General features: G+C 45.3%; 1 protein-coding gene across 4 annotated transcripts; it reads left to right on the forward strand.

Annotated features, from left to right (window-relative positions):
• The first annotated feature begins 36 nt into the window (after window positions 1-36).
• Window positions 37-27,653, forward strand: RBM17 (RNA binding motif protein 17). Of its 4 annotated transcripts, XM_078450475.2 has the most exons (13): window positions 40-166; window positions 5,147-5,217; window positions 6,817-6,954; window positions 12,078-12,194; window positions 15,170-15,336; window positions 17,173-17,270; window positions 20,058-20,114; window positions 21,307-21,448; window positions 23,599-23,750; window positions 24,839-24,912; window positions 25,769-25,867; window positions 26,939-27,011; window positions 27,139-27,653. In XM_078450475.2, the coding sequence occupies exons 3-13, from the start codon at window positions 6,832-6,834 to the stop codon at window positions 27,240-27,242; spliced, it is 1,206 nt and encodes a 401-aa protein (XP_078306601.1). In that variant the 5' UTR covers window positions 40-166; window positions 5,147-5,217; window positions 6,817-6,831; the 3' UTR covers window positions 27,243-27,653. The 4 variants fall into 4 exon arrangements, with proteins under 4 accessions (XP_060515350.1, XP_060515348.1, XP_078306601.1 ...); XM_060659365.3 differs by lacking the exon at window positions 5,147-5,217 and having other exon boundaries at window positions 38-166; XM_060659366.2 differs by lacking the exon at window positions 40-166 and having other exon boundaries at window positions 5,135-5,217.
• Window positions 27,654-27,664: the final 11 nt, after the last annotated feature.

Below are 27,664 nucleotides of genomic sequence, written 5' to 3' on the forward strand. Positions count from 1 at the left end.
TGACCCCGCGCCGCCGCGCGCCCTGCGGACTCGGCGTAGGGGTTGGCGCCGGTTCGGGTCCGGCCGTCGCGGGCTTACGCCGAGTGCGCCCTGCCCGCCCTCTCCGCGGCGCCCCGGCCCCCGTGCGCCGCCGCGGCCCATGGGGAGAGTCGGCCGGGCAGGCCGGGTAAGTGGCGCCCGAGGCGGCGTCGGGGCGCGCGGCCTGGCGGGGAGCCGGGGCCGGAGCGCCTCCCCCGGCGGCGCTGCACGCGAGGCCGCGGCTGTAGGCCGCGCCGCGAGGGGACGAGAGGTCCCAGAGCGGCCCTCCGAGCGGCCGGCGGCCCGGCGGGCCCCCGGCCCCGGCGGCGGGCGACCCGCCGACTTTGCCCTCGCGCCCGCCGCCGCTTTCCTTTATTTGCCTCGGGGCACCGGGCCCTCGAGCTCCTCCTGTCTTCCTGTTCTCCCCTTTCCCGTCCGTGCCCTTCCGTCCCTGGGACCCGCGGACGTGGTGGGTTTTTTCAGCGTTTTGAAAAAGTTGCTCGGTCCCTAGACCCTAGTGGCCAGGCTTGTGTCACCGGTGGCCCAGCACCCTTGGCCCCTCCAGGGCCTCGGGCAGCGGAGAGGAGGGAAGCCGCTTCCTTCCCCGGCCGCAGAACGGGCAGCTCCGGATGCTGACGCTTCTGAAAGGCCGCGGTGTACCTAGCCGCCGATGGAAGACCTGGTCCCTCGGTCCTCGTGCTTGAGAAGCGGGGTTTCAGCTCCGATGTGCGGTCACCAAGCGTTGTCTTTGAGCGTTTCTCCGTGCCCAGACCATGCGTCCTGAACAGCAGGTGCCAGATAAATGAGAGTCGGTCCCTCCTCGCAGGGAGTTTGGTCTCCAGGGGAACGAGCCTCAAAACCCAAGCCTGGGTTGATCCAGGGGACTGGAGTGGGGACGAGAGGGAACGAGGCTTATAACGGAGCCTCGGGGGTGTTGTGTTAGATGCGCAAGGTCGGGGAAAGGTTCCTGCAGAGGAAGTAAGTGTACCAGGCAGCACAGGTGAAGCCGCATAGTGCGTTCTGGAAATTGCAGGTAAGGTAGAGTTTGGAGGAGTGGGGAGTCAGGCGAGATGGAGAACGTTCTCTGAGAAGTCGGTAACGGAGAGGCGTGGAAGGTACTTCTTGTAGAGGCAAGCATATGGATCGAAAATAGAGTGTTCTGGATAAGGGCAAAGTTCTGCGTGTACTCGGATGAGGACTGTGTCTCCTGGCAACAGGTGGAGTTTGTAGAGTGCAGCTCAGTTTCCCCATTTCTAGGTCATAAAGACCACAGCTGTTTTGACTGTATTGGGGATATTTAGGGCATAGGGAGTCGTGAATTAGTAACTTAAGCAGAGGGTGTGTTTTAGAATTTTGCTGAGAAACGTGCTGCATACCGCGCGGCTTAGAGCAAGTGGGTTGTGAGGTGGACGAGAAAGAACGAGGCGTAACAGAAGTGTTATCGGTGAAAAGCCATGCTGGTTGTGGAGGTCTGTGATGACTAAGGGCCACCTCCATGGGAAATAAGAGTTTGGGGAGAACTGTCGCTGTGTTCCCAAATGTAACCGTATAAAGTAGGTTTCTTTTTACCTGGTTTAAACCAACCCTCAGGGAACAGATGGTCCAGGGGCTAGTGATCCCTCAAGTGTTTTGCAATAGTAAACAGTGAAGGATGTTGGGCCAGACAACGCGAACTGTAGATGACGCTCGTGGACTCTGCTGCCGTCCACCCCAGCCTGAGACTGGATGTGACCGGGGGGTCTGAAGAAAGTGTTTTAATTCTTCAAAAAGGCTCTGTTAATTTTATACGAGGCAGATGCCTCTTAGTACTTATTTCCGGTCATTTTGGTGGACGTCAACGTGCCCGGCCCCTCCTCTGTTCCCCTCTTTTTCCTTTCTGCCTGAATGTACTTCCTGTCTTGTTCAGGCTTCAGCTTTGCTGTGTGATAGCTGTGTATCTAATGATTGAAAAGAAGAAAGCCTCTTGCCATGCTGCTGCTTTAGGGGCTCAGAACTCAGACTTTGCCTCATGGTTAGTTGTGTGGTGGTGGTAGTGTTCGTCCCGTTGTGATGGCGACGATTTAAAATTCACCATAGTTCTGTCCAGCACCACTTACTGTAAGACGTGGCCTTAAAAGGCAGGTCTGCAGATGTTGTCTCACCATGTGATTCAAGTAGGGGCACTGCCGTTTTCCACCCGTTCGCTTCATGCTTAAGACATTTAGAGGGTATTTGTGAAGTGCTTACAGCGTTCAAAGCGTGGTGCTCAGCTGGAGATACAAAGGTGAAGACGAAAACAGACCTTCCGCCTTTAAGGGGCGTTAAAAGAGGAAGAGACCGGAGTGTCAGCCAGGAGGCAGCGTAACATGTACAAGTTGCTCCGACGTGCGTGTCTTCGGGGAAACAAATTGGGGGTGGGTGGTTTTGTGTGGGGGTAGCTGTCACTAAAGGCTTCAGAGATGCACTGGAGAGAGGAGTTAGGCGGGCTGCTCCTGAGCAGCCTCCTTCCGCGTTCTTTCTGTACTAGTTGTACATGTAAAAAATACTTTGCCAGCTTGGGTAGGAGTTTAAAAAGTCACCGTTCTTATGGCAGAACCACGTTTACTGTGTTTGTTCTCAAGGAAGAAAAACGGAGCGTGTAGGGAAGACGTGGCGATCAGAGTGTGGTGTTCCGGTAAAAAAAGAGATAGCAGGTATTTTAAAGAAGTTCTAAAAGCGGTGTGTTTGCGCTTGTATTTGACCCTGGCTTAACGCGTACCCAGATGTTAGAAAGCACTAGTTTTTACGACGTGGCAGGAGGCTTCATGCGGTAAATGTGTTCTGTCCGAGGAACAGCTCAGCCGTGTTAGCTGAAGTTCAGGACCTGGCGGAGTCCGGTCAATGCCGCTTACCTTTTCAGTGACTGCAGTGGGAGGGTGAAGGAATCAGCTGTGGTATGTTACGGTAGGAGTGCTTACGACGGCTGAGATGACGACGTGCACACCTTTTGAGGAGTAAGTGCCGTGAACTTACGCAAATCGTGTTGTATAAAAGGAGGTGGTGAGGGATTGATGGGAATGGGGTTCAGGGTCCTGCCCGCCCCTGGGCTGGGGACATCACTTGGATGGGATGGGGGGACCTTCCGGGTCGAATGTGGTTTCTCGTCCAGATTCTGACTCTCGTTCTACGGGGTAAACTCGCTGCTGCTTGTAGCGTCACAGTAACGACAAGCGGGCCATACGTGTGTGGTGTGTGGATGGGTAATGAGTGTGTCGTTGCTGCGATGAATCCAGTTCTGTGAAGTTGAAGTTCCGTCCCAGTGAGAAAAGCAAAGGAGCTCTTCTGGGTGCGATCCGTACGCTGTGTTACAGAAAACTAGCAGGTGCTGCCAAGATGACATCAGCTTCTCGTCTTTAAAGTGTGTTTGCGAAGGTTTTGAGAACAGATACGAGGAAGTTTAAATGTCATTTTTGAAGCTTACAGAGTGAGCCGCGTCAGATGGAGTGGTCCACAGGCCATCTTCAGTTTGGAAAGGGATCAGAGGAAGCATGGTCCCACAGGACCTCATTAATTCAGCCCCGGAATCTTTGTTAAATACTGGATTCTTGGATGGAAGCACTCGGTTGGAAGAAGAGATCTTCTATACTGTTTGACTTTTTTTAACCCCCAAATCTGGGGAAATACTTCTGTTAGAGTTTACTCTTCCTGGTAGGGAGATGTCCTAGAGTTAATTAGACAGCAGCCTGGTACCTCATCCTCACTTTCCCAGGGCTGCTCCCTCCCGCCCTGTTACCTAGACTTCTGTTTGTTTTCAATTGTGGTGAGTGTACGTAACACAGAGCTTAGGGTTGTGACCGTTTTTAAGGGCGCAGTACCGTGTCGCTAGGTACACACGCGTACAACCGTCACGAGTGTCTGTCTCCAGAACCTTTGGCCTGCCTTTCGCTTCCTGGTGGAACCTGTGGCATTGTGCGGTTTCAGTGTTGATGCATGTGGCTAAGCAGACTTTCTTTAATTAGGAATGTCTCAGCAAGTGTTTATTTGTTAAATTCCTACCCTGTGCCAGAAATTGGAGATGCAAAAATGGATAAGCTGATCTTTTCCCTTGTAGTTCAGTGGGCATTTGGTTAACCTGTTTCCATTGGCACAAATATATTCGTAAATACTATCTTTTTTCTAATCTTTATTTATTTTTGAGAGAGAGAGAGAGAGACAGAGTGCAAGGGGGAGGGGCAGAGAGAGAGGGAGACACGGCATCCGAAGCAGCTCCAGGCTCTGAGCTGTCAGCACAGAGCCCGACGTGGGGCTCGAACTCACAAACCGCGAGGTCATGACCTGAGCCGAAGTCGGACACTTAATCAACTGAGCCACCCAGGTCCCTCACGTAAATACTATTTTTGATGAGGTTGTTAAGTTTCTTAGGAGGAGTTACTGGGAGAAGTGGAGTTTGGGTTGCAAGCAGATTTTGTTGATCTTTGTTTACAATTTCCTAGAAAGCTTCATTGTGTCTGTTTGTTTCCCAGAATGTGTTAGTCTTCCCTTGCCTTTATGAGAATAAAGAAAGGTAAAACAAACGAACCCTGGTTTAACGAGGCTTCCGTCTGGTGTCTGGTTGAATGAAGAGAGCCCAGACAGTTCAGCCAGGTGCGATGAAAGATGCCTGGTCGTTTGGAAGTAGTTTGAGAACCACGGGACTAAGCTGGACATGCGGCGTTGTTTCTCTTTGCTGTTGCTCTGAGTTTTTCGGATTAGCTGTAAAGTTTATGTATTTAGATAAGAACGATTGTTTTGAATACCACTAGGCTGTGAGGGAAGTGCACAAAAGCCTCTGATCTGGGGGCCTCAGTGTTCCTTCTGGGGCCGTCGTCATTGGCCAGAGATTTCAGAAAGGAGGCTTGGGTGCGGTTTGCAAACGGTACTCACTGTGCTGTTGGCCTGACTTCTGTTCAGCTGTGGGTCAGGCGGGAGCTTAGTGTGCGGCTAGCGTGGTGAGCTCGGCAGGCTGGGTCTGGGTTTTCACGGCGTTTCCCGATAGTGTGGATTGAAGTGGACGCCGGGGGCGGCGGGGTGGGTTCCTTACTTCTTCTTTATCGCCTCAGTGACTCAAGCTCAACGTGACAATGGGCTGCCAAGTTCCTGAATAAAACGTTCACTTTGTCTGGCACTGCAGGCAGTGGGCATTCGTTTCCCTGTTGGATATGCTGTCTAGGAAATTCTTTGTTCGCACTATCAGCCGAGCTGGTGAGTTGTCACAGAAGCCTTACCCAGGAGAACGTGCTAGCATTCCTCCATTTTTGGGTGATTCATTAGAGCAAGTCAGGCACCAGTACCCTGGGCTCTGCTTTTATTCTCCCTGCTTCTGTACTACCTTGGGGGCCTTTCATTCAGAAATCAAACCTGAGAGCTTGTATGGAAGCTGAGGGCTCGAATATTAAGGACTAGAAGAAACTGAACAGCAGCATCAGTTGAGTGGGCACTGACTTCCAGGCTGAGAGCAGCTCTGCCCAGCCCAGCAGCTCCTCTGGGGGAATCCTGTCGGTCCCCACCGCATGCAGAGTGGAACCGAGGACAGCCAGCAGCTTGCGGTGGCAGGGTCTCAGAGTCCCAGCCATAGAAGCGAGGAGACGTAAGCATAGACCAGAGAGATTTTGCCCTGAGTCAGACATAACCGGGGGGAAAATTAAATATTTTCCTTCTCGTCTGTATTGCCTTCCCTTCCTGAGAGACAGACACAGGCGAAACAGGGATTTGTTTAACACGGTTTCTATGGCAAAATGCTGTCTGGACCTGGGAACTGACAGATTTTTGGAATGTGCCCATAAATCACAAAATACCTGTGCTGTTTATTTGCAATTTGGGGATTTCAGTCAATTTTTTTTTTTCTCTTTCCCTTTGTGAGAAAGAGATTGATTTCTTATTTTGAGAAGTGGGCTGTGTTGTGGTTTCACCCAGAACGTTGAGGTTGTATTTAAATTTAAAGGTGGCCGTAGGGATTTAGTGGCAAGGGCTGTGTTCACATGACTAGGTTTGGAGTGGGTCTTCTCACCTTGACCTTGGGCGGATTTATCTCCCAAAGTCCCAGGTCTGTACCAGGTTAGGCTTGAACAGCAAATAACTGCATTTAATACCACCCTGGCTTGGTAAGACTTAATATGTGTGAAATGCTGCTTGTTTTTGTTGTTATTTTGTATTCCTCCATTCTGCAAGGATATTATGTATTGATCATTTACATGTGGATTATTGATTTTCTCTTTGCGATTGGTGTTATTAGAGATTACAAATTTAAACTAACTCGACTCTCTTCAGCATTCAGTCATAGTTTGTGAAAATACAGCTTCTGTGAGATCATTTCTGTTCTTTTTTTTCCTTATTTCTAGGCATATGTTTAGATTTCTTCTCCATCAAGGGTAGCTAATAGTGCTAAATCAACCTGGTAATGCACTGTTGTAAAGTTTGTACTTTTTGTTGTTGAGACAAAGAATCTTTAAAAATCGGATATATATAATTGACAATATGTAATTACTAATAATAATCATTAAGTACAATAGAACAGAATGATTTCACTCAAGAATTACTTGACCACATGATCTTGTAGGTGGGAAAATTAATTCTGCAAATTTATTTGTAAAATAATACGTGGCTATCCTTTTGTGTATCAGGACGCTGCTTGGTGGTTATCGGTCATCGTGGCTTCTTTTGCTCGGGGTTCCTGGACTAGACCGTCTCCTCGAATACCTTTTACTTCTAAACTTCTGTGATACTGAGTTATTTTAACATGAAAAGATGTGAGATCTTTACTGGAGTTTGCATTCTTTCAACCCCATACCCCTTGCCTTTCAGCATTAAACTGGAAAGATGTCCCTGTATGATGACCTGGGAGTAGAGACCAGTGATTCAAAAACAGAAGGCTGGTCCAAAAACTTCAAACTTCTGCAGTCCCAGCTTCAGGTGAAGAAGGCGGCCCTCACACAAGCCAAGGTGAGATAAGCCTCGTGTGAGCGCAGAAGTCTGCAAAGCAGGGGCTCCTTAGGATTGACACAATTTGGTTTTAGTTTGCTCTTCTACCTTCTTATCAGGTTTGTAGGGGGAGAGGCCCTGGGTGCAGAGAGAGAGGAGTTCAGAGTCATTGTGCTTCCCCGGACTCGCGGGAAATTGGAGTGAAGAAAAGCAGGAGCCTCCCTTTCCAGCAACGACACTGGTTTTTCAGACTTCGTTAGCCATATTCCTGAGCAGGGGCCCGGGAGTCTGCATTTTTAGGTGGCTCTCCTGCTGTTTGTGGTAGGTGGTTTGGAAGCAGCACTTAGAGGACAAAGCTCTGCAGGAACTAATAATTTGTGTGCGTTAGTGAGGGCTCACGTTGATTTAGTGAAAATTTTTTTAATGTTTATTCAGTTTTGAGAGACAGAGAGAGACAGAGCACAAGTGGGGGAGGGGCAGAGAGAGGGGGAGACAGAATCCGAAGCGGGCTCCAGGCTCTGAGCTGTCGGCACTGAGCCCGACTCGGGGCTCGAACCCACGAACCATGAGATCATGACCTGAGCCGAAGTCGGACACTCAACTGACTGAGCCACCCAGGCGCCCCTGAGGGCTCACATTGGTTCTGGATGTGTCAGGCATGTGTGGTCTTGGCGCACTTGGTTTTGTTCACATCGTGTGCATGTTGGGCACTGGCAACATCTCTGAAATTGAACAACACATAAGACATTAAGACTATACTTGTCCACTGAATATTTGATCTAAAATGTTGTTTAGCAATTAGAATGGTATAATGGTTTGCTTATTGTTCTAAGGGGCCTTACATTGTAGAGTGTATCACCCAGTGAAAGTTCTGTCCCCCAAATGGGCGAATATGGCCGTAATGCACAAAAAGTTTGCTCTTTTTATGTGCAGAGCACAGATACACATAAAGTACAGAAACACAGTATACCTGTGGGGTGAAAATTGTATGGGCAAGAAAAAATGTATTAAAAGGTGCCTTGAGGGGGAAGCAGTAATGACAAAAGAAGTTAAGAAAACCTGCCTTAGAGATCTGTTGAAATATTTACCAATAAAATGTTTGAGCTTAAGGAATTTGCTTTAAAATAATCCATTATGGGGAAGGGGAGGTATGGACACACACGAAACAATTGCCCACGAGCTCATAGCCGTTGAAACTTGTCCTAGACATTTAGGGACTCGTTCCTGTTTGTTTTCTTTCATTTCGTGTTTGAAATTTTACATAATAAACGTTATTTTAAAGTTGGAATTATTTTTCTTTTACTGCCTATTCAATAGGTAGTTATATTGGAAGTGCTTACATTTGATTGCTCAGCATTGTAAAAAGGTGTTTAGGATTAGGATACCCACAGGTAAAGCAACATGGTCTGAAAATCTTAATTTGTTTTGTCAGTTCTATCGATCAGCGTTTTTGTCTTTTTCAGATTCATCATAACCAGATTAAAATTTTTATGCCAATATATTTTCTTTAATGTTTATTTAGTTTTGAGAGAGAGAGAGAGACAGAGCAAGAGTGGATGAGGGGCAGAAAGAGGGAGACAGAGAATCCGAAGCAGGCTCCAGGCTCTGAGCAGTCAGCACAGAGCCCAACGTGGGGCTCGAACTCATGAACCATGAGATCATGACCTGAGCCGAAGTCGGATGCTTAACTGAGTGAGCCACCCAGGGGCCCCTTTATACCAGTATTTTTAGAGAGACGGAATTTTGTTTTTTTAAAACAAGCTTTCATCCCACAAGAAAGGAAGATTAGCAAAACAAGTCTTGTTTTTCCTTTAAATTTTTTAAAATTGGTTAAGTTTTTAAATCTCTCTGAGTTTCATACGACTTTTGCTTTGCACATAAGATCTAGAAATAAGATTTTATTTTCCAGCGCTACAACTGTTTCATGCATTATTCTTGAGGGCCTCATAGTCCCTTTTGTACAATGGCTCTGGCTCTAAGGAGCGGTCTCATACTTCAAAACATAAATTCAATTAGACTTCAAATGGACATAATTAGCGGACAATCTTAGGCAGTGAGAGGTAACAAAATAGAAGAGCAGAAGTCAAAATATACAGATTAAAAACTGGGCTAATTCTTTAATTACCAGTGTAATAGTGTCAGCTTTGTGGATTACTTTTAGCCAAATTTTAAAAATCCTAGCTAATTTGTTTCTTCCTGCCCTAACTTCAGGGTCACTTTCTGTTTCCAGTCAGTGCATATTTATACACTACAGGTTAAAAATTGGCTTATATAAAATACTATTGAGAAAATAGATCCTTTAAAAAAATAAATACATAGGGGTGCCCGGGTGGCTCAGTCAGTTGAGCGACCGACTTCAGCTCAGGTCATGATCTCACAGTTCATGAGTTTGAGCCCCACGTCGGGCTCTGTGCTGTCAGCTCGAAGCCTGGATTCTGTGTCTCCCTGTCTCTCGGCCCCTCCCCTGCTCATGCTCTGTCTCTCTCTGTCTCAAAAATAAATTAAAAAAAAACCACAACATTAAAAAGGGGGGTGGGGGAGGGCGCTTGGGTGGCTCAGTCGGTTGGGTGTCCGATTTCAGCTCAGGTCGTGATCTCATGGTTTGTGAGTTCAAGCCCCACGTCGGGCTCTGTGCTGACAGCTCGGAGCCTGGAGCCTGCTTGAGTCTGTCTCCCTCTCTCTGCCCTTCCCCCACTCACATTCCGTCTCTCTCTCAAAAATAAATAAAAAACATTTAAAAAATTAAAAAATAAATATATTAGGAAATTTATTCATCACATACTGATTTTTCTGTACCCTTACTTTACTCACATTAAAAGTAAAGAGTGAGATGAAGTCTAGACTCTTGGAAATCCTCTTGTCTGCCTCAGTCTGTTTAATTTCTGATTATCAGGTTTTTACTTCTCCAATACAGTAATTTCAGGTGCTAGGAAATCTGAGATTTCAGAAAGATTTTCAAAAGAGAGGTCAAAATAAACGGTAGCCTGTGGAATCGTTTCTGCTAACTCTCTAGTATCTTTTGAGATTGCTGTGTACAGTGAGTAGTATGTTGCTCTTGAAGGAAAGTGAAGATACCACTTCACTCACTTCTCTTAGGTTTAATTCACTAATTAATTCCTCAGCACTAGGTTGGCCTAACCAAATCTTTAAGGGTGGTACCTACAACTGAAAGATGGGGCTGGGGTTTCATCTGTGTCTCCACAGATGAAATAAATCCACTTGAAAAATACATACTGAATGGAAACAATAATGGAAAGAGAGGATTCTGATCATCTCCCCCGTTGCCCTTTGAACTTTGGTATTCACGTAGTGCATTGTGTATTTAATGATTCGATCAGATTTGTTTGCTTAAGATGATAAGCACCGTTAAATTCAAGAGAGATGGTGGTTTCTTTTGAGCCTTTTGTGGTAATAACACTGAAAACATAGAACACTTCTCAGTTGTGAAGGGGGCATTAAACCTTTGTGACCACAGGACCAGATGGTCACCGCCATGGCCGTGTGATGTTATCACCACTGACAGCCTGCAGGGCGGGTGCCAGGGAGGCACATCACGTCACCTGTGAAGTGTTCTGCTGTCAGGAGCTACAGGGCAGAGAGAAGTGTAGAGCACCAGGAAGTTCTCAGACGCATCCAGAATGTGCAGCATTTTACCAGAGTGTCGGGAAAAAGAGGAGGAGACAAAGACACTGCTGCTTGTGATGATGACGACAGCAGGGAACGGAGTCTGTTCTAAATTGAGAGATTAAAAATTTATTCTGAACCAGGTCTGATCCTGATTCAGGATAAAATCAGCTCTTTATTTATTAGAGAGCAAGCGAGCAAGCAGGGGAGAGGGACAGAGGAGGAGGGGGAGAGAGAATCTCAAGCAGGCTCCATGCTCAGCTCAGAGCCCTACTTGGGGCTCGATACCACAACCTTGGGATCATGACCTGAATTGAAATCAAGACTCGGATGCTTGGGGCGCCTGGGTGGTTCAGTTGGTTAAGTGTCCGACTTTGGCTCAGGTCATGATCTCCCTGTTTGTTAGTTTGAGCCCCACTTCAGGCTCTCTCCTGTCGGCACGGAGCCTGCTTCAGATCCTCTGTGCCCCTCTCCCGCTCCCTCTCTCTCTCAAAAATAAATAAACGTTAAAAAAAATGAGTTGGATGCTCAACTGACTAAGCCACCCACGCGCTCCTAAAATCACCTATTGAAAAGTTATTTTAGGGGACAGCTTGGAAAATCTGGATATGAATTGGATAGGCAATGATACAGGGGATTGTTGATTTTTTTTCGGTGTGGTGTTACTACTGTGCTTATGTAAGAGAATGTCCATAATTTTAGGAGATTAAGGGGAAATGTCGCGGAGCTCCAACTTCCTTTCAGATGGTTGAGCACAAAAGACAGGTGTACGGTAAAGAAAATATGGTAACATAGTAACAGTGGTTGATGATACACGAGTGAGTATTGTTCTCTTTTAAAAATTTTTTTTCTGTCCGGGCGCCTGCGTGACTCGGTTGAGCAAGACTCAGTTGGTTGAGCGTCCAACTTCGGCTCAGCTCATGATCTCATGGCCTGTGGGATCGACCCCCACATTAGGCTCTGTGCTGACAGCTCAGAGCCTGGTGCCTGCCTTGGATACTGTGTCTCCGTCTCTCTCTTCTCCTCTCCTGCTTGTGTTCTGTCTACTGAAAATAAACATTAAAAAATTTTTTAATTTTTTTCTATGGGTTTATAATAAAAGAGGCAGGATTTAGGTTCTACTGGGAGGGAAAAACCCCTAATCCACAGTTCTTTTTGCTCAGGCTATAAAAGCATACCTTTTCCTTGTGAGGGAGTCACACGAGGCATGAGTGTGATATGCTGTAACATATTTGCCCTCCTGTGGTCAGTGGAGCTTTTTGCATCTATTAATTCACGTGCAGATTTAGATAAGAGACCAAGTTTACCGTAAACCTTTTATGAAAATGGAATTTGTGTTTTTTAAAAAAAAGACTGCAGAAAGTATATGGTAATAGTGATAATTGAATTAAAAGGCTGTTGTTTTAAGATCGTTTTTCTCCTATCTGAAAGGTTTGTTCCAGAGACCGAAAAGCTTTGTTATAAATAGTATGAAGTTTAATTTGAAGCTTCCGTGCACTTTTGTTTTTCGATGATTTTAGAGCCAGAGAACAAAACAGAGTACTGTCCTCGCCCCGGTGATTGACCTAAAGCGTGGTGGCTCTTCAGACGACCGGCAGATCGTGGACACCCCCCCGCACGTGGCGGCTGGCCTGAAGGTGAGCCGCCCCCCTGTCCCCTGCTGTCCGCATCCTCAGAGCCCAGGCTCCTCTGGGGGTCCTTCCAGGCTCGCCCGCGTCGTTTTCAACTGAACTGTGAACATGATCTGAAATAAAGATAGTACATTATAGAAGAACCAGAAACCGGAGATAGGCAGGAAAAAAACCAAGTGACTTCAGTCCTAGCCTCCAGAAGTTAAAAACTTTATGTTTTAGAATAGCTTTCCATTCTCTGCCTCCTGACGTGCTTTTCTCATGTTATATATTGTGACTGTCCATCTGTGTTAGAAAGCGTAGGAGTACATGATCATTTCTGTGGCTTCCCCGTATTTCCTCAGATGGGCGTCCTGTAGTTTATTTAGCTTATGTAATGCTGGACACGTGCGTTGTTTCTAACTTCTGCTGTCATGAGGGATGTTAGTGCCTATTGTCTTAGAGGTTTAAAATAGAGAAAAGGACTAAATCTACCCCCTTTTATTACCACAGTGATTTCATATAATCTTAGAAACAAAAAAAAAAAACCAGATACGGTCACTTCTGCAAATGGGTTAGTGAGGATGAGGAAGATCTGAAAAAGGATCATTCAGAGTCACGGTTCAAATTATGCAAAACGAAAGATGAATTCAGTGTAAACTATAGTCAAAATTACACCCACTCTTGGGGAGCCTGGGTGGCTCAGTCAGTTGAGTATCTGTCTCTTGATTTCAGCTCAGGTCATGATCTCATGGTCACAGGATCGAGCCCCATGTTGGGCTCCATGCTAAGCGTGGAGCCTGCTCAGGACTCTGTCTCCCTCTCTTTCTGCCTCTCCCCTGTTTGCTTGCTCTCTCTCGCTCGCTCTCTCAATAAACTTAAAAAGAAATTACAACTACTCTTTAACACTTATCCTACAGATGGCAGTCAAGTAGTATGACTGCAGTAGTTTAAACAGCACCATGCACACAAAGTGTTTGATGAAGAATGACCAAAAGAGGTTAATAAACAGAATACGTGATTCTTGCTATTTCGTAGCAAGGCTCCTGCCCACCTCCCACACCCACACCTGTTAGAACCCAAATCAAGCTGACACCGTCCCAGCTGCCCATCCCCTCTCTTCTTTAGTTTCAGTCAAAACTGTCTTGGGTTGGAATCTCCCCTAATTTGCTTTTGTTCTGAGATTTCTTGGCCAGAAGAACTGATGTTGGTCCTGCGGGCTGATAGTCTGTCAAGGAGGAAAAGTATCCCCATGGAGGTGCTTCTGGAGATTCTTAGTCATTTAACATTTTTTGCTCACAAAGTATCCACCTGATTTTTCCTCGCTACATCTAATAAAGTCGTTCATTATCTTCTGTTACTGTGTATTGAGTCTGCAGCGTCACCTACAGTATGTGAGTGTTTTAGTTTTTCCCACCCTCCCCAGCATTAAGGTATTAACATTTTAATTTTTAAAAATGGAACAGACTGCTTTATTCTTACAGCGCTTAGAGAATGATGGCTCCTTGTTTAACTTAGCAGGATTTATACAGGAAAAGTTTGCTTTCAGATTTTGAAATGACAAAGAATTAACCTTGTTGTTGACAATTTGTTCTGTCCAAAACTTTGTGGTTATAATGTTCTATAAGTTGAGTAGCTGATTGTTGGTTTCTCTCAGGTCTCAATAATAACTGAGATAAAGTCTTGTGCACATGCCTTTGTGTTTTTAAACTGTCTTTTATATGAATACAAGTCATAACTACCCTTTGTGAACCTTGCCTTAAATAGATTTGTGTAAACTTTCCAGTGATCAGGCCTGGGAGCTGATTATACCTGTTTTTCTGACTTCTTATATCCAATGGATCATAATGTTTCCTGATTCTTAGTTGTAGGGAAGCACTGAAATGTTTCTTTTATGATGCAGAACATCAGACTGAATGGTGTAATACAGGAATTGTCAGATTCAGATCCATTGATAGTGAACACACAGTCTCTGTATCACATCAGTTTTGTGGTCGGATACAAAATATGTTTCACAAACAAGCGTCCTGCCTTTGCTAGTGTGGGGCAGTGTACTTCCTGAAGGAGGTGCGGAGTGGGCCTCAGAGACACCTGTGCTTGCTCGGGGTCTCTGGAGACCAGTGAAGGCATCTGATTGTTACAGATACTGAGGAAGAGTTAAGCTCAGACAGCTAACAGGACAGTGCGGTGCTCAGGGAGGCTAGAGCGCTCAGAACATCAGGACCGCCAGCCTCTGGTGAAGCCCTGTTTGTCCTCACGTGTCTCCAGGTCAGCTGTGTGCTGGCCGCCTTTTGTTTCTCGGATTTCTTTAAGGCTGCCTCTTTTCTCTCAAAGGGTAGCCCCAGTTTCTAAATGTACAGATGAGAAATGCAAAGTGTTAACCATCGGACCCTGGTCTTAGCAGACCTCAAAAGAACTAATGACGTGGTGGGTCGTGCCATCCACCTGTGCCAGACCCGGTTCCTGGCGCGCTGCCCACCTGGGAAGGGTTGTGTATTCCAAGGGGTTTCAGAAAGCCCAAGAGGATGCTTTCTGCCTCTTTTGTGAAGTCTCAGTATAGCATGTTTCCATGGTACAGAATCTAAAGTTAGTTTATTAACTGACCACAAGAATGATTGTTATCCACGGATCGTTTTTTTCAGGTTTTCGTAGAGACGTTTTAAAACAGGAGTATTCATTGTGTATTATAAATAGTCAAATCTATTGCTTGAAATCGTAGGCGGTGCAGCTTGTTTCGGAATTCCAGGAAAACACCATAGGTCGTTCTGGAGTTGGTAGTAAACTGAGAGGTGAGCCTCTTCTCTGCTGCTACACAGCTAGGCCTGCAGCTGCACCAACTCACTAACCCTCCTTAGGCACCTGTTTCCTCGTCACTAAAACAAACGAGGCAGATGGGTGGTCGGCAAAGCCCCTCTGATGCTCATGTTTTTTGACCTTAATTCTACGTGTGAAATTCTAAAACAAGAGGATGATGCATAGTTTGGCATTTTTACCTTCCTCAGGATCCTGTTCCCAGTGGATTTTCTGCAGGAGAAGTTTTGATTCCTTTAGCTGATGAATATGATCCTATGTTTCCTAATGATTACGAGAAAGTGGTAAAGCGCCAAAGAGAAGAACGGCAGAGACAGCGGGAGCTGGAAAGACAAAAAGAAATAGAAGAGAGAGAAAAGTAAGGCTTTGTTTGGATTCGAGGATATTTTACATTTGAAATATTCATTGGGATTCTAATGAATGAACCCTAGTGCTAGTTTTCATGGTTGGTCTGAGCAGTCGTCAGAAGGAATCCATTTGTTTGTCAGAATTTGTCCAGGCATACGGTGGCAGATGCAGTGTTTTTTGTTTTTTTTACAGATTAGAGGTTTTTGTGGCAGCTCTGTGTCGAGCGAGTCCATCACACCATTTTTCTCACAGCATCTGCTCTCATGTCTCTGTGTTCTTGGTAATTCTCCCAGGCTTTCAGGCTTCTTCATTATTATATCTGTGATCAGTGACTATGACTCACTGGAAGCTCACTGGTTAGCATTTTTTAGCGATAAGGTATTTTTAATTAAGATACGTACATTTTCTTTTTAGGCATAATGCTGTTGTATGCTTGATAGCCACAATGTAGCGTGAACGTAACTTTTTCTGTGCACTGGGAAACCAAAAACGTCTTTTGGTTCCCTTTGCTGCAATATTTGCTTTTTTGCGGTGGTCTGGAACCAGACCCACAGTATCTGCGAGGTATGCCTGTAGTTGTTATGAACAAACGCTAGAGAAAATTTCCTGTCTAGATGCAGAAAACTTGAAGTCTGCATTTTGTGTGAGTTAGAAAAGTAACTTAAAAGCCTGATGTTGAAGAATAGAGTTTTTTTCCTGTGCTAAGACGGTACTAGGATCTTAACCATTTAAAATACTTGAAATGTTTGGGGCATGTGACTGGGCTTGGTAAGTAGATTTTGCGACTCTTGATCTCGGGGTCATGAGTTGAAGCCCCACCTTTGGTGGTAGAGCTTGCTTTAAAAAATAAAATACTTAAAATGTTACTCTTAACTTTAATTTTGAGCCAGGTGGAATTATGACATCTTTTATTTATATTTTGTAAAGGTATGGGTAAAAGATTTATTTGTGTTTCTTTTTTTTTTAAATGTTTATATTTGAGAGAGAGCGCGCACGCACGTGTGTGCACGCAAGTAGGGGAGAGGCAGAGAGAGGGAGACCCAGAATCCAAAGCAGGCTCCAGGCTCTGAGCTGTCAGCACAGACGACAACGTGGGGCTCGAACTCATGAACTGTGAGATCGTGACCTGAGCTGAAGTTGGATGCTTCACTGACTGAGCCACCCAGGCACCCCTATTTGTATTTCTTGTTTTGAAAATACTCAATGTTGATTATTCAATAGTCATATATGATTAATATACTTCTTCTCAGTATTTATTGAATCATTTCATGAAGTGAAAGCATGTTCTAGAGAATCCAAATTCTTAAACTATTATCTATGTTGATAATGCTTTAAAAGTGAAAGAGGTAAACATCAAGGAAACTTTTTCCTTCCTGCTTATTGTATTCGTGTGCCTGTTAAATTTGTTAATTTATCTTTTGATTTTTCTCACTTCACTTTTGCTACTTTAGTCTTGAAGCAGTTATTTGTACATGTGCTCCCCTCCCCCAAACTAATAGTTCAGTGGGGAAGAGAGGATTTGAATATTTTCTAGACAAGAGCAAGTCAAGGTGACCTCCTTGGGCTCCATATCTCTAAATTGGTTTGTCTGGGGGGCGCCTGGGTGGCTCGGATCCTTTCTTGACTTCAGCTCAGGTCGTGTTCTCACAGTTCATGAGATGGGGCCCCGCACTGGGCTTTGTGCTGACAGCGTGGAGGCTGCTTGGGATTCTCTCTCCCTCTCTTCCTGCCCCTACCCCGCTTGTGCATGCACATGCGCCCTCTCAAAATAGACAAGCATATTTTTAAAAACTGAAAAATACATTGGTTTATCTGTGATGAATATTTGGTTCCTTTGTTGTCACAGGAGGCGTAAGGACAGACATGAAGCTAGTGGGTTTTCGAGGCGACCAGATCCAGATTCTGATGAAGACGAAGATTATGAGCGAGAGAGGAGGAAAAGAAGTGAGTCATGAAATGTTCCGTTTCAAACTTGGTGAAATTCTGTTTGCTTTTCGTGTTCAGTTTGATAGTTGAATTGACGTTGATTTGGGTAAGTTTCTCTCTGGAATCCGAGCAACCGTGTTTGCATAACAGTTTTAACCTGCATCCTGTTTTCACATATGTTCTCCTGTGAGCTTCTCGGTTGCCTCCCGACATTTGTTGATGGGGTGCTTGGGCCACACCTCCAGTGTACACACGGCGTCCTCACCTGCAGCACGTCTGCGAAGCACCAGACAGAGTCCAGGCGCTGGTTTCCAGAACGTTTGCAACTAACATGCATGAATTTGAGGAAGTCCCATAGCTTCCCTGGACATGGGTTTCTTTCAGTGTCGTATGGAGAGCAGGGAGACAAGAATTCGAACCAGGTACTTTGTGAGGCCCCTTCCGTGGCTGAGGTTTCACAAGCAGATTTGCACTTGTGTTAATGTGCAGAGTTACCGCTGCATTCTGAGTGATCGCTCGATGAGTAGTGTTCATTCTTGAGAGAATAGGGTGCTTCGTCATGTTGTGATTGCTGGCATTTCCTTGGTTTGGTTGATTAGTTTGGTTGACAAGTTGAGATTTTTTTTTTTTTAAGCGAGAAATTTAAATCTTCTACTTGTCTGCCAGACACTAGGTACTCTTGTAAGCACTTTCATAGGTTATCTGCTTTACATCACGCAGCTCGATTATCCCCATTTTAAAGGTGAGGAATCTGAGGCACGGAGGGAATGAGTCCTTATATAACACAGGTCCACTGTTCACCGTATCCAAGATCTTCATTTGCCCGAAACCTCCATTATGATATGGTCATCTTTAACATGAGAGCTGAGAATACTGTTATCACAAAGCCGCAGTATTTTTCCCTGGGCATGAACTCAGTTTTATGACCAGAAGTTTGGCAAGTGTGGTCTTCCCCAGTGTACAGCCAAGGTTACTTTAGGGTTTAATTCAAACTTTAAAACACTAATGGAGTTGGAAAGGAACAAGTCTGTAATAATTTAGAATTCTTAATCTTTCAACGCAGATATGAATTAAATGTATTTATGGGATGCTTACTAGGCAACAACGAAAATCCAAGTTCATAGAGAGCAGATGGGTGGTTGGGGGGGGAGCGAAATGGATGAAAGGGTCAAAAGATACGGACTTCCAGTTATAAAGAAGTCCTGGGGCTGCCGTGCGCCACATAGCTGCAGTTAGTAAAGTTATATTGCGTATTTTAGAGTTGCTGAGAGAGTAGATCTGAAGTAGATGCTGAGAGAGTAGAGTTGCTGAGAGTAGATCCTCCTTACGAGAAAGCACGTGTAACCGTGTGACGGATGTGAAGTAGACTCACCGTGGCGGTCACTTCACAGAGCGCACAGGTGCCGGGGCAGTCCCGTGGTGTCCCGTGTCAGCTACACCTCAGTTTAAAACAAGTAACTGTGTGCCCAACACTGTCAGGCACCGCGTTGTGTTTCTAGCGGGGGCAGAGTTAACATCTGTGCGTGCCCTATACGTCAGGCGTTGTGGTAAACGTTCCGTATCCATGACCTGACTCAGTAACAAATGTTTGGTTTTCGTTAAACTTGTTTAGAGTCAGCGTATAGGTTGAATATTTATCGGTCTCATCTTTCCAGCTTACACGTTGGCTGCCCGTCAGATAAGGAGCTGTACTTCTGTGTTAAGGACACTATTTTTTGAACATTAGCAAGAGCTATACAATCTAGTATTAGGAAAATGCTGGCGTCATATCCACTCTTCACACTCCTGTTAACAGATTGACGTTCATGTTTTAACCAGATTAGTAACAGATTTCCAGTAATCACCCTGAATTTTTCATACTGAACTCACAGCTGGTTTTTTCAGAATCACTCAGTAATCACTTAGGTCTTGGTGAGGAGATTAAAAAAAAAAAAAAAAAAAAAGATAATGGGTGTTTCAGAAGAAACGACAAAGTTTTATTCAGGTTCGTGTTTCTCCAGGAGTATTTTGTGTAGCCCAGACATGTTAATTGTGATGCATGTACAGTAGCCATAGAGGAATTTCTTTTGTGAAACATTACATGCTGGTGCAACGTGTTTTGTAATCAGTTTTTAATTCTCGTTTCACTGTTTTGATCATTTCATTGGCAATTAAATTGTAACACATCTATTAGGGCTTATAGCGAATGAAAATTCCTTATGTCTTCTGTTCGTGTTCTGTCTCTGGTTGCTGGAGAGCATACGGAGTCTGTTTTTGGTTCGTCGTGTCCGTCATTGTCCGGGACACAGGAGCGGGAATGGCCAAGTGCCCACATTTCCAAGTAGGTGTCTGGCCCCAGTGGTTGGCACCCTGGAGGGCACGGGGCCGCGTTGTGGGGGAGTGTCGGCGCCGCGGGAGCTGGGTGTTCTGTCTCTGCCCGTTAACTCCTCTGACCCTTTTCTCATCTGCCAAGTGGAAGCAGTGATTCCTCCTTCCGCGGTTGGTTGAACCTAAATGAGGTAACGTGTGAAAATGCCTCGTGGCACCAGACTCGGTAGAGCTGTGTTTCTGTTTTGTAAGTAACTGCTAGTTCTCTGGGCCGTGTCCTTCACCTTAAAATTCATTTGTTAACTGCATTTTAGGGTTCTCGATTGCCTGCTGTGAAAAAGATGATTTTGTCTGTCTTGGTTTCGCCCAGGTGATTTTTTGGTCCCAGATGTCCTTCTTCCCTCCCCTGTAGAAGGAGCGCAGGACAGCGTGTGGCATGTCGCGAGCCGGGCGTCTGCGGTGCTCCCCTCGTTTAACCAGTGGGTTCGTGTCTTGCAGGTATGGGCGGAGCGGCCATTGCACCACCCACTTCTCTTGTAGAGAAGGACAAAGAGTGTACGTATCCGTTTCTTGCCCTCTCTTATTCCGATCCCGGCCTCAGGCCCCATCAGGGGAAGTCTTAGCTTCTGAGTCGGCCGGGTATTCGGAGTGTCAGGGGAAGTGGCCTGAAAACCTGTCCTCTGGCTCCTCCGCCCGCCCTTCTGCTCCTGCCTCGGGCTTTCATGCCGGGCCAAGGCTTGCGTTCTGTGCAGCGAGATGCTTTGCTCTCCTTTTAAGTAATTTGTTATGTTTTCTCTTCACGTTTCATACTTGGGGTTAGGTTAAAATACATGTAGCTCAGTCTATAGTTTCCATACTCTGTGGTTTAGAGGCCGGTAAATTCGTGACCTTCCACAAGGTGGCAGTGCCTTCCTTAATTAGATTTTTCTGCAATTATTTTCTGTTTCCTTACACATGTTGTGCATATTTACTTAGATTGCCAAAACATGCCCACTCACTATTTTTGCTCCTGGTGCTCTGTTCTAGAATATTTGGGTTGGAATTGGACTTTGATACGGCATCTAGATCACGTTCCTGCCCACTGGGTTGGACCGGACCTAAAACATCCCAAGAAAATATAGTCATCCTAGTGCTTTTTAATACACTATGTTATTTTTTTAAAGAAGAGAATTCAGAAAATATTGTTGAACATCTTTTATGTGAAAATACCTGACAGACCGTAAGCCCTACTTGAAACTAGTCTCCGGGAGTGGGGCCCAAGCATCTAGATCTTTTCAAAGCTTCCTTGTTGGTTCTTACGTGTAACTAGGATCAAAAAATCACTGGTCTGATGTATAGGCTCAAATCTCAAAGACGTTTATTATTTGCTAGGTTAACGAGGTAGTAATACTGATTAGAGTCTTAAGACAGGTACACAAAACGCTATGGGAATTAGAGAAAGCTCAAGTGGGTCTACCTGGAACATACAGAAAATCTTAAAGTTTCAGACACAAATTGTCATTTAAGAGCACGTTAAAGGCTGAATAATGTTTCAGTAGGATGTAAAAAAGACATTCGAGGAGGTAAAAACAAAAGGAGCAAAGCTGGGATCGGGAAACTAGTTTTCTGCCTCTGATTTTGAAGAGTCATGTGGCGACTAGAGAGTGATTTGGCTTCTCTTACTTCTTATAGGTAACTGATCTATGTAAGTGCACTTCAGAATTTTTTGGTGTCATTTTGGTAAACCTGCTTTATTTTTATTCAATAGTACCCCGAGATTTCCCTTACGAAGAGGACTCGAGACCTCGCTCCCAGTCTTCCAAAGCTGCTATCCCTCCCCCGGTATACGAGGAACAAGACAGACCCAGATCTCCGACCGGACCTGGCAATTCCTTCCTTGCCAACATGGGGTAACAGTTCCAAGTGCTCTTGTCCCAGCAGGTGTGGGAAGGACAAGACTCAGGGTGAAGTGCGTCAACGCTTTCAGTAGGTGCAGCTCTTGGTGGAAGACGAGGGCTCTCGGGTGTTTGGGGAAGACGTCACATAGCGTCCTTCTTCAGAGTCCGTGCTGGAGTCCTGCGGAGGGCGTCCCAGCACGACACCGTTGGGTCTCACACCACACACGAATCCCTCTCATGTGGGTTTTGGATGATTGCCATACTGGACGCCATATTCTCTAGGTGGGGACACTTCTGATAGTAATTTGCATTGGTTTTCAGAACATTTGCAAATGGAATAGCTCCTGTGCGTTAGAGTTGACTTCTGCTGTGTCCACAGGGTGAATTGCAATTTTTTCTTGATAAAACGACCATTTGCTTGAAGGTTGTGGTTCTATACTTTTGGCTTAAAGCATTTATTCTAACTATAATTAGAAATTTGTCTACTGGCATATAAAATTCAGTTTTAAGGTTGACTTTCAGGAGGGCGTGGATTTTTTTTTTTTTTAGTGTTTATTTCTGAGAGAGAGGCTGAGCAGGGGAGGGGCAGAGAGAGAGGGAGACACAGAATCCGTAGCAGGCTCCAGGGTCCCAGCTGTCGGCACAGAGCCCGACGCAGGAGTCAAACCCACGAACTGTGAGATCATGACCTGAGTCGAAGTCGGAGGCTTAACCGACTAAGCCACCCAGGTGCCCCTGGATTTGTTTTTTAACCCACCCTGGGCTTGGCAGGCATGTTGTTCGCCCGGTGTCTCCTGTGAGGAACGGTCACGTGAGGCAGCCCTCCGCTAAGGCCTTGTCGTGTGTTTTGGAAGGGACGGCAGCTGTGACGGTGGTCATCCCCCCCCCCCCCGCCGTATGACCTCACCTGCACGCGTGCGCTTTGATTCTGAGCCTGTGGAGAGGTGACTGGCAGGTGGCGGAGAGGCCGCGGTTCATGCCCCGCGTGAGACTTTTCAGTTTCTGACTGAGGGATCCATCTCCTTGACTGGTGCTGTGTTCTGTGGTCTAATCGATGGCTATGAAGTTGGAGACAGATACAGTTTACAGTGCAGCTCTTTGGTCACAGGGGTCTCCTCTCCGGGGCTCAGTGAGCACAGGGCAGTGTAGATGGTTCATGTCTCCACTCGTGTGGGAGGCTCTGTCGGGCTGCCCCAGAGCGTGTGCTGGAGGGGGACACGCGTGAAGCTGGGATTTATTCTGCTAGCGAGAGAAGTGGACTTTTCGCTGAATTCCCCCTTGAGCGCAGATGAGGTGTTCACCATGTGCCCGGGGGAGGGAGAGCGTGGCACGGCTCGGCAGCCTTCCTCCCTCCGGCTCCGAGCAGCTCGCTCAGATGGGATTTGTGGGGGGCGATGTAGGTGCGCCCTTACTTGGCACACGGTGTCGTGATGCAAGCCCCGAATAGCAGAGGTCGCTGGGGGGACCTCCTCGAGACCCCCCGAGGTACCTCCAAGTGCAGTGTGAAAGCAGAGTACTAGAGAGAGCGAGCTCCGGCCCGGGACTCGAGAACTGTAGGTTCCAGTTTGACTTCACCATTAACACCGACGAAAGAATTTCTGGACTCAGTGTCTTGCTTTGCTCCTCATCAGCCTTAAGCTGGTCGGCCAGTACGAGCCTCAGAGTCTTTATGTTCTCATCTGCTGAGTGGACGATCTCTAAGAGGTCTTTCGTTTATGGACTGTCATTGGAAACTCCGTTGTACTATTTAGAAAAACGTGGTCGTCGTCGTCGTGGGAAATTTATCCTTGTTTTTTGACAGGCACACTTTTAACTAAACCATGGCCATAAACTGTGTAGCAGTGCAGAGTCTGAAGCACATGAGACATCTAGTGTTTTCTAATAGGGATGCTGGGAGAATATCGCAGGAAACGGGTGTTTCCCTGACCTCATAGATAATCTCAGGATGTCCAGGATTTCAGCACTAGTTTTTCCGTGTCTTTCAGCCTGAACATCTCACAGCTTCCACTGAATGGCCTGTCGGTAGTTACAGGTGGCCACGTCGAAGCCATGTGGAATGTACACTTTTCTCTTTTTAGGAGGCGATGGCTGTGATATAAAATCGGTTTGTGCTATAGCAGGTGACTCAGTCCAAGAAATCCTTGTCTTTTCCTTCCTCCCAGTGGCACGGTAGCACATAAAATCATGCAGAAGTACGGCTTCCGGGAAGGCCAGGGTCTCGGCAAGCACGAGCAAGGGCTGAGCACCGCACTGTCGGTGGAGAAGACCAGCAAGCGAGGAGGCAAGATCATTGTGGGCGACGCCACAGAGAAAGGTGGGTCTCCTCCACGAGAGGGGCCTCCAGGGTGGGAGCGGCGGGCGTGTGGTCCTGTGTGACAGGGCTGGTCCTCGCCGGAAAGGAGACTTTCTGATTGTGCTGCATCCCAGTTTGGTGTTGTGTAGACGGAGACCCTGGGGGCTCATCTTTATTTGTTCAGAACAAAACTAGCGGTAGGAAGGTCCGTGGGAGAAAAGGTGAGAGAGATTCTGGCAGAAAATAAACACTCGAAGAAATGGTTTCATGCCTATTTCTATCAGGCGAAGACCTTGTTAAATTGGTTAAAATCATAGTTAGGTTTTTAGAGCATGAAAGACTGAGTCATATACAGTATGTCGATGATTATATCGGTGTATTTCCATCCTGAAAGAGTTCTCTGTTTTTTTCTTTTTCCTGCTCTTTCATTGTAAGTGCGATTTCTAATGTTCTTACAGATTGATTGCTCTGTGAGATCTAATGGCATTTCAGTCTGTTGGTAGATGATGTCTAGTCAGTGTCTTATCTTCATTTGATTATTACAGTCTGTTCTGTGCTGAGGGCACATTGGAATGAACCAAACATCTTTGCATTTTAAGCAGAATCGAGTTTATTTTCAGTATCTTAGTTTAGCTCCCTTTCCTAAAGAAAGAAGATGCCTTTTCTGGCAGCCAGTCAGCCTAACAGGCCCGTGCCCAACCCCGCAGTCGCCCTGATGGGTGGGGTGTGTGGCATTCGTCAGCCGGCTGACAGACTGCTTGTTCCATCGGGCCGCTGACCTTTGGCCACACTGCCCTTGCCAGTCCTCTCACCTGTGAGGGCTGTGGTCCGAGTGCTCTGTGCAGCTGCCTGAACTGAGGAGGTGAGCTAACAAAAGTTGCAGGTAATTAAGGAAGCCAAAACCTTGTAGGAATTGCAGTAAAAGCTTAGACCAAAGCGAAACAGAGATTCCCCTCACAGATAAGGCTGCATTTTTGCTCAGACACTGATTGCATAAATGCTCCTACATGACTCCGAGGACATAAATAGCGAGAAGTACTCTTGAAATTAGTCATCGTAACTCGGACTCAGTGCTTTAACACGCTTACATCTTAAATGTTTTGCTACAGACGCATCCAAGAAGTCAGATTCCAATCCATTAACTGAAATACTTAAGTGTCCTACCAAAGTGGTCCTCCTACGGGTAAGAAGCAGCATTGAAGAAACCTGTTTTCCTACTTGATTTTTGTGTGTCATCCACCCTGATCTATCTTTGCACACCTTCAACCCTACTGATAGAGTGACAGTTTAAGAAAACTGAAAATAATTTTTTTGCAAATGATCCTTCTGGATAGACTCCGTCTAAAACTGAGGTTTTAAATTCCTTTTTCATGATTATTTATTTATTTATTTATTTATTTATTTATTTATTGCTAGATACAGTGTTTACGACTGCAGTGAGCAATTGCTCTAAAATATTTGAAATTGTTAGAAGTTCAGCTTAATGTATGTATTCTGCTTGTATAGGTGCTCTTGTGACTGAAGCTTAATGTGTGTGGGAGTATGTGTTTCCATTTCGTATTTCTCAAAAGCTGTATTTATTTCTCCTGTTATTCTTACAACATGAATGTATTCATGTACTTATGCTCATTACTCACACCTGAAAAACTTCTTTTTGCCTCATTGGTGGGTAAGCCATGTTTAACTTGGGCATCTGTCCAAGTAGGGCACTCTTTTTCAACTTAACAGTCGAAGTAGGACATAAGCTCCAAGAACTATTTTTCAGTTAAATGAGTAAACAGAGGAAGAGTGTACATCTGTACTCTGTTAAGTGCCATGAGCTCGTAATTTGCTTTCATTCAATGTGTTTAAAAAAACCATAAATACATGTTTTTATTTTTTTAAGAAGTACCAACTTTGGGTACTACAAGGGTGAACATTTTCATTGTGTCATTTGGGGTTGAGAACGTTTGCCATCATGAAAGAAACTTACTTGTTCATCTTATTTATATATTTATAAATTATACTTGATGCCTGAATTTATTTGTTTTTGTTTATAGAACATGGTTGGTGCGGGAGAGGTAGATGAAGACTTGGAAGCTGAAACCAAGGAAGAGTGTGAAAAATATGGCAAAGTTGGGAAATGTGTGATATTTGAAGTAAGAGGGTTTTTTGATGTTTATAACCCAAGTTATAACTGATAGATCATCAAATATTTTCTGCCTCTAAATAGAGACCAGATGTGCAGTGAGAAACATAACGTGTTGTTACTCCCGAAGGTGACAGATGTTGGTTAGGTACACTTCTTTTACTTGGTTATAACCATTTTAACCATAAAGATAAGAAGGGCTTCAAATTTTATTTGGTGAAGAAATAAAATGTTTCATTTTATGATTGAGGTTTAGTTTGGTGATTATAGATTGCTGTGTGCTCCATAGTTCAGTTAGTTGGACATGCCTTTGGTTTCATTCATTTGGCAAGTGTGTATTTAGTGCCTCCCACATACATTTGGGAGACAGGAAACATGTTCCCCACTCAGTGATGTGTTCAGTTGAAGAAACAACAAAACAAGCCCGTGTAAAAATCGAGAACATTCAGTTGCTGGACTCTGGAGTAGTCACTGTGAACACAGGAGTCGAGAAAGGGATTCAATCACAAAACATAAGAGCAAGCTTTATGAACGACATCAGTGTGGGCTGAGCTTGAGAAGGTTCCAGCGTGGATCGGCTGGTTGGTGGTGCTGGGAATTAACGGGGGGGTTGGGGGTGGTGGGGGGGGGGTGCTGCTTCCCCGGGTGGAGCGGGGCCATGTTATGCGGGACTCGGAGAGTCCGACAGGAATTTAGCCGACGTGAGAGGCACTTAGAGTACGGATCTGTTCGTCTGTTTCTGCTCTCACTGCTGGGTCGCGTTGGGTCTTCTGGGTCGTTGTGTTTGTTGACTGCTTGATGATTTGTGTAGGCGTCAGCCGTCATAGGACCTCTTCAGGGTCAACGACTGCCCGGCTTAGTTAGCTGTGTGTTTTCTGCACTTGCCAAGGTGCCTCTCATAAGGAGACATTGGACGGATTTTGGTGATGAACAAATCATACTTATTTCCTTGGTACTTGACTTCTCCATTTAAGATGGTAATTGCAACACTTACTCTGACAAAGATCAGTTAAGGAAGAAAGCTTATATACAACTGTATCTCTTGATAACTTTACTTATCATACTTTCATTTCTTTTCCAGATTCCTGGTGCCCCTGATGATGAAGCAGTACGAATATTTTTAGAATTTGAGAGGGTTGAATCAGCAATTAAAGGTAAGTTGTATAGCCCACTGTAAAGAACAAAAACGAATTTGTGATCTTAATCCTTCAAATGAAAACATGTTCTTGTGGTGTCGCAGGATACCTGTATTAACGGACTGTCTTTCTGTTTGTCTTTTAGCTGTTGTTGATCTGAATGGGAGGTATTTTGGTGGACGGGTGGTAAAAGCATGTTTCTACAATTTGGATAAGTTCAGGGTCTTGGATTTGGCGGAACAAGTTTGATTTTAAGAACTACAGCACGAGTTATCTTCGATGGCCCTTACATGAGCTGCCGGCTGAGCGGAGAAGAAACAGGCGACAGCCAGCCTGTGTGGCTGCTGGGTACAGAGACTCTTGGAAGGACTTCTGAGATATATGTTGATTGATCCCTTTTTTATTTTGTGGTTTTTTAAATATAGTATAAAAATCCTTTAAAAAAAAACACAATCTGTGTGCCTCTCTGGTTGTTTCTCTTTTTACCACTTCTAAGGTGATTACGTTTTTTTGCTAGGATTTCATGATAATTCTCAAGTGCTTCAGTGAGACAGCATTTCTTGCACTAAAAATATCTAGAACGTTTTGGGATATGGGGTTGTATTGTTATCCTTTTCTTTCTTTTTTGATTCATTTTAATAAAACCTGCAAGTTCCTAAACTGTAGCTTCA

The sequence above is a fragment of the Panthera onca genome, chromosome B4 (assembly GCF_046562875.1).
Source record: "Panthera onca isolate mPanOnc1 chromosome B4, mPanOnc1 haplotype 2, whole genome shotgun sequence".
NCBI lineage: Eukaryota > Metazoa > Chordata > Mammalia > Carnivora > Felidae > Panthera > Panthera onca.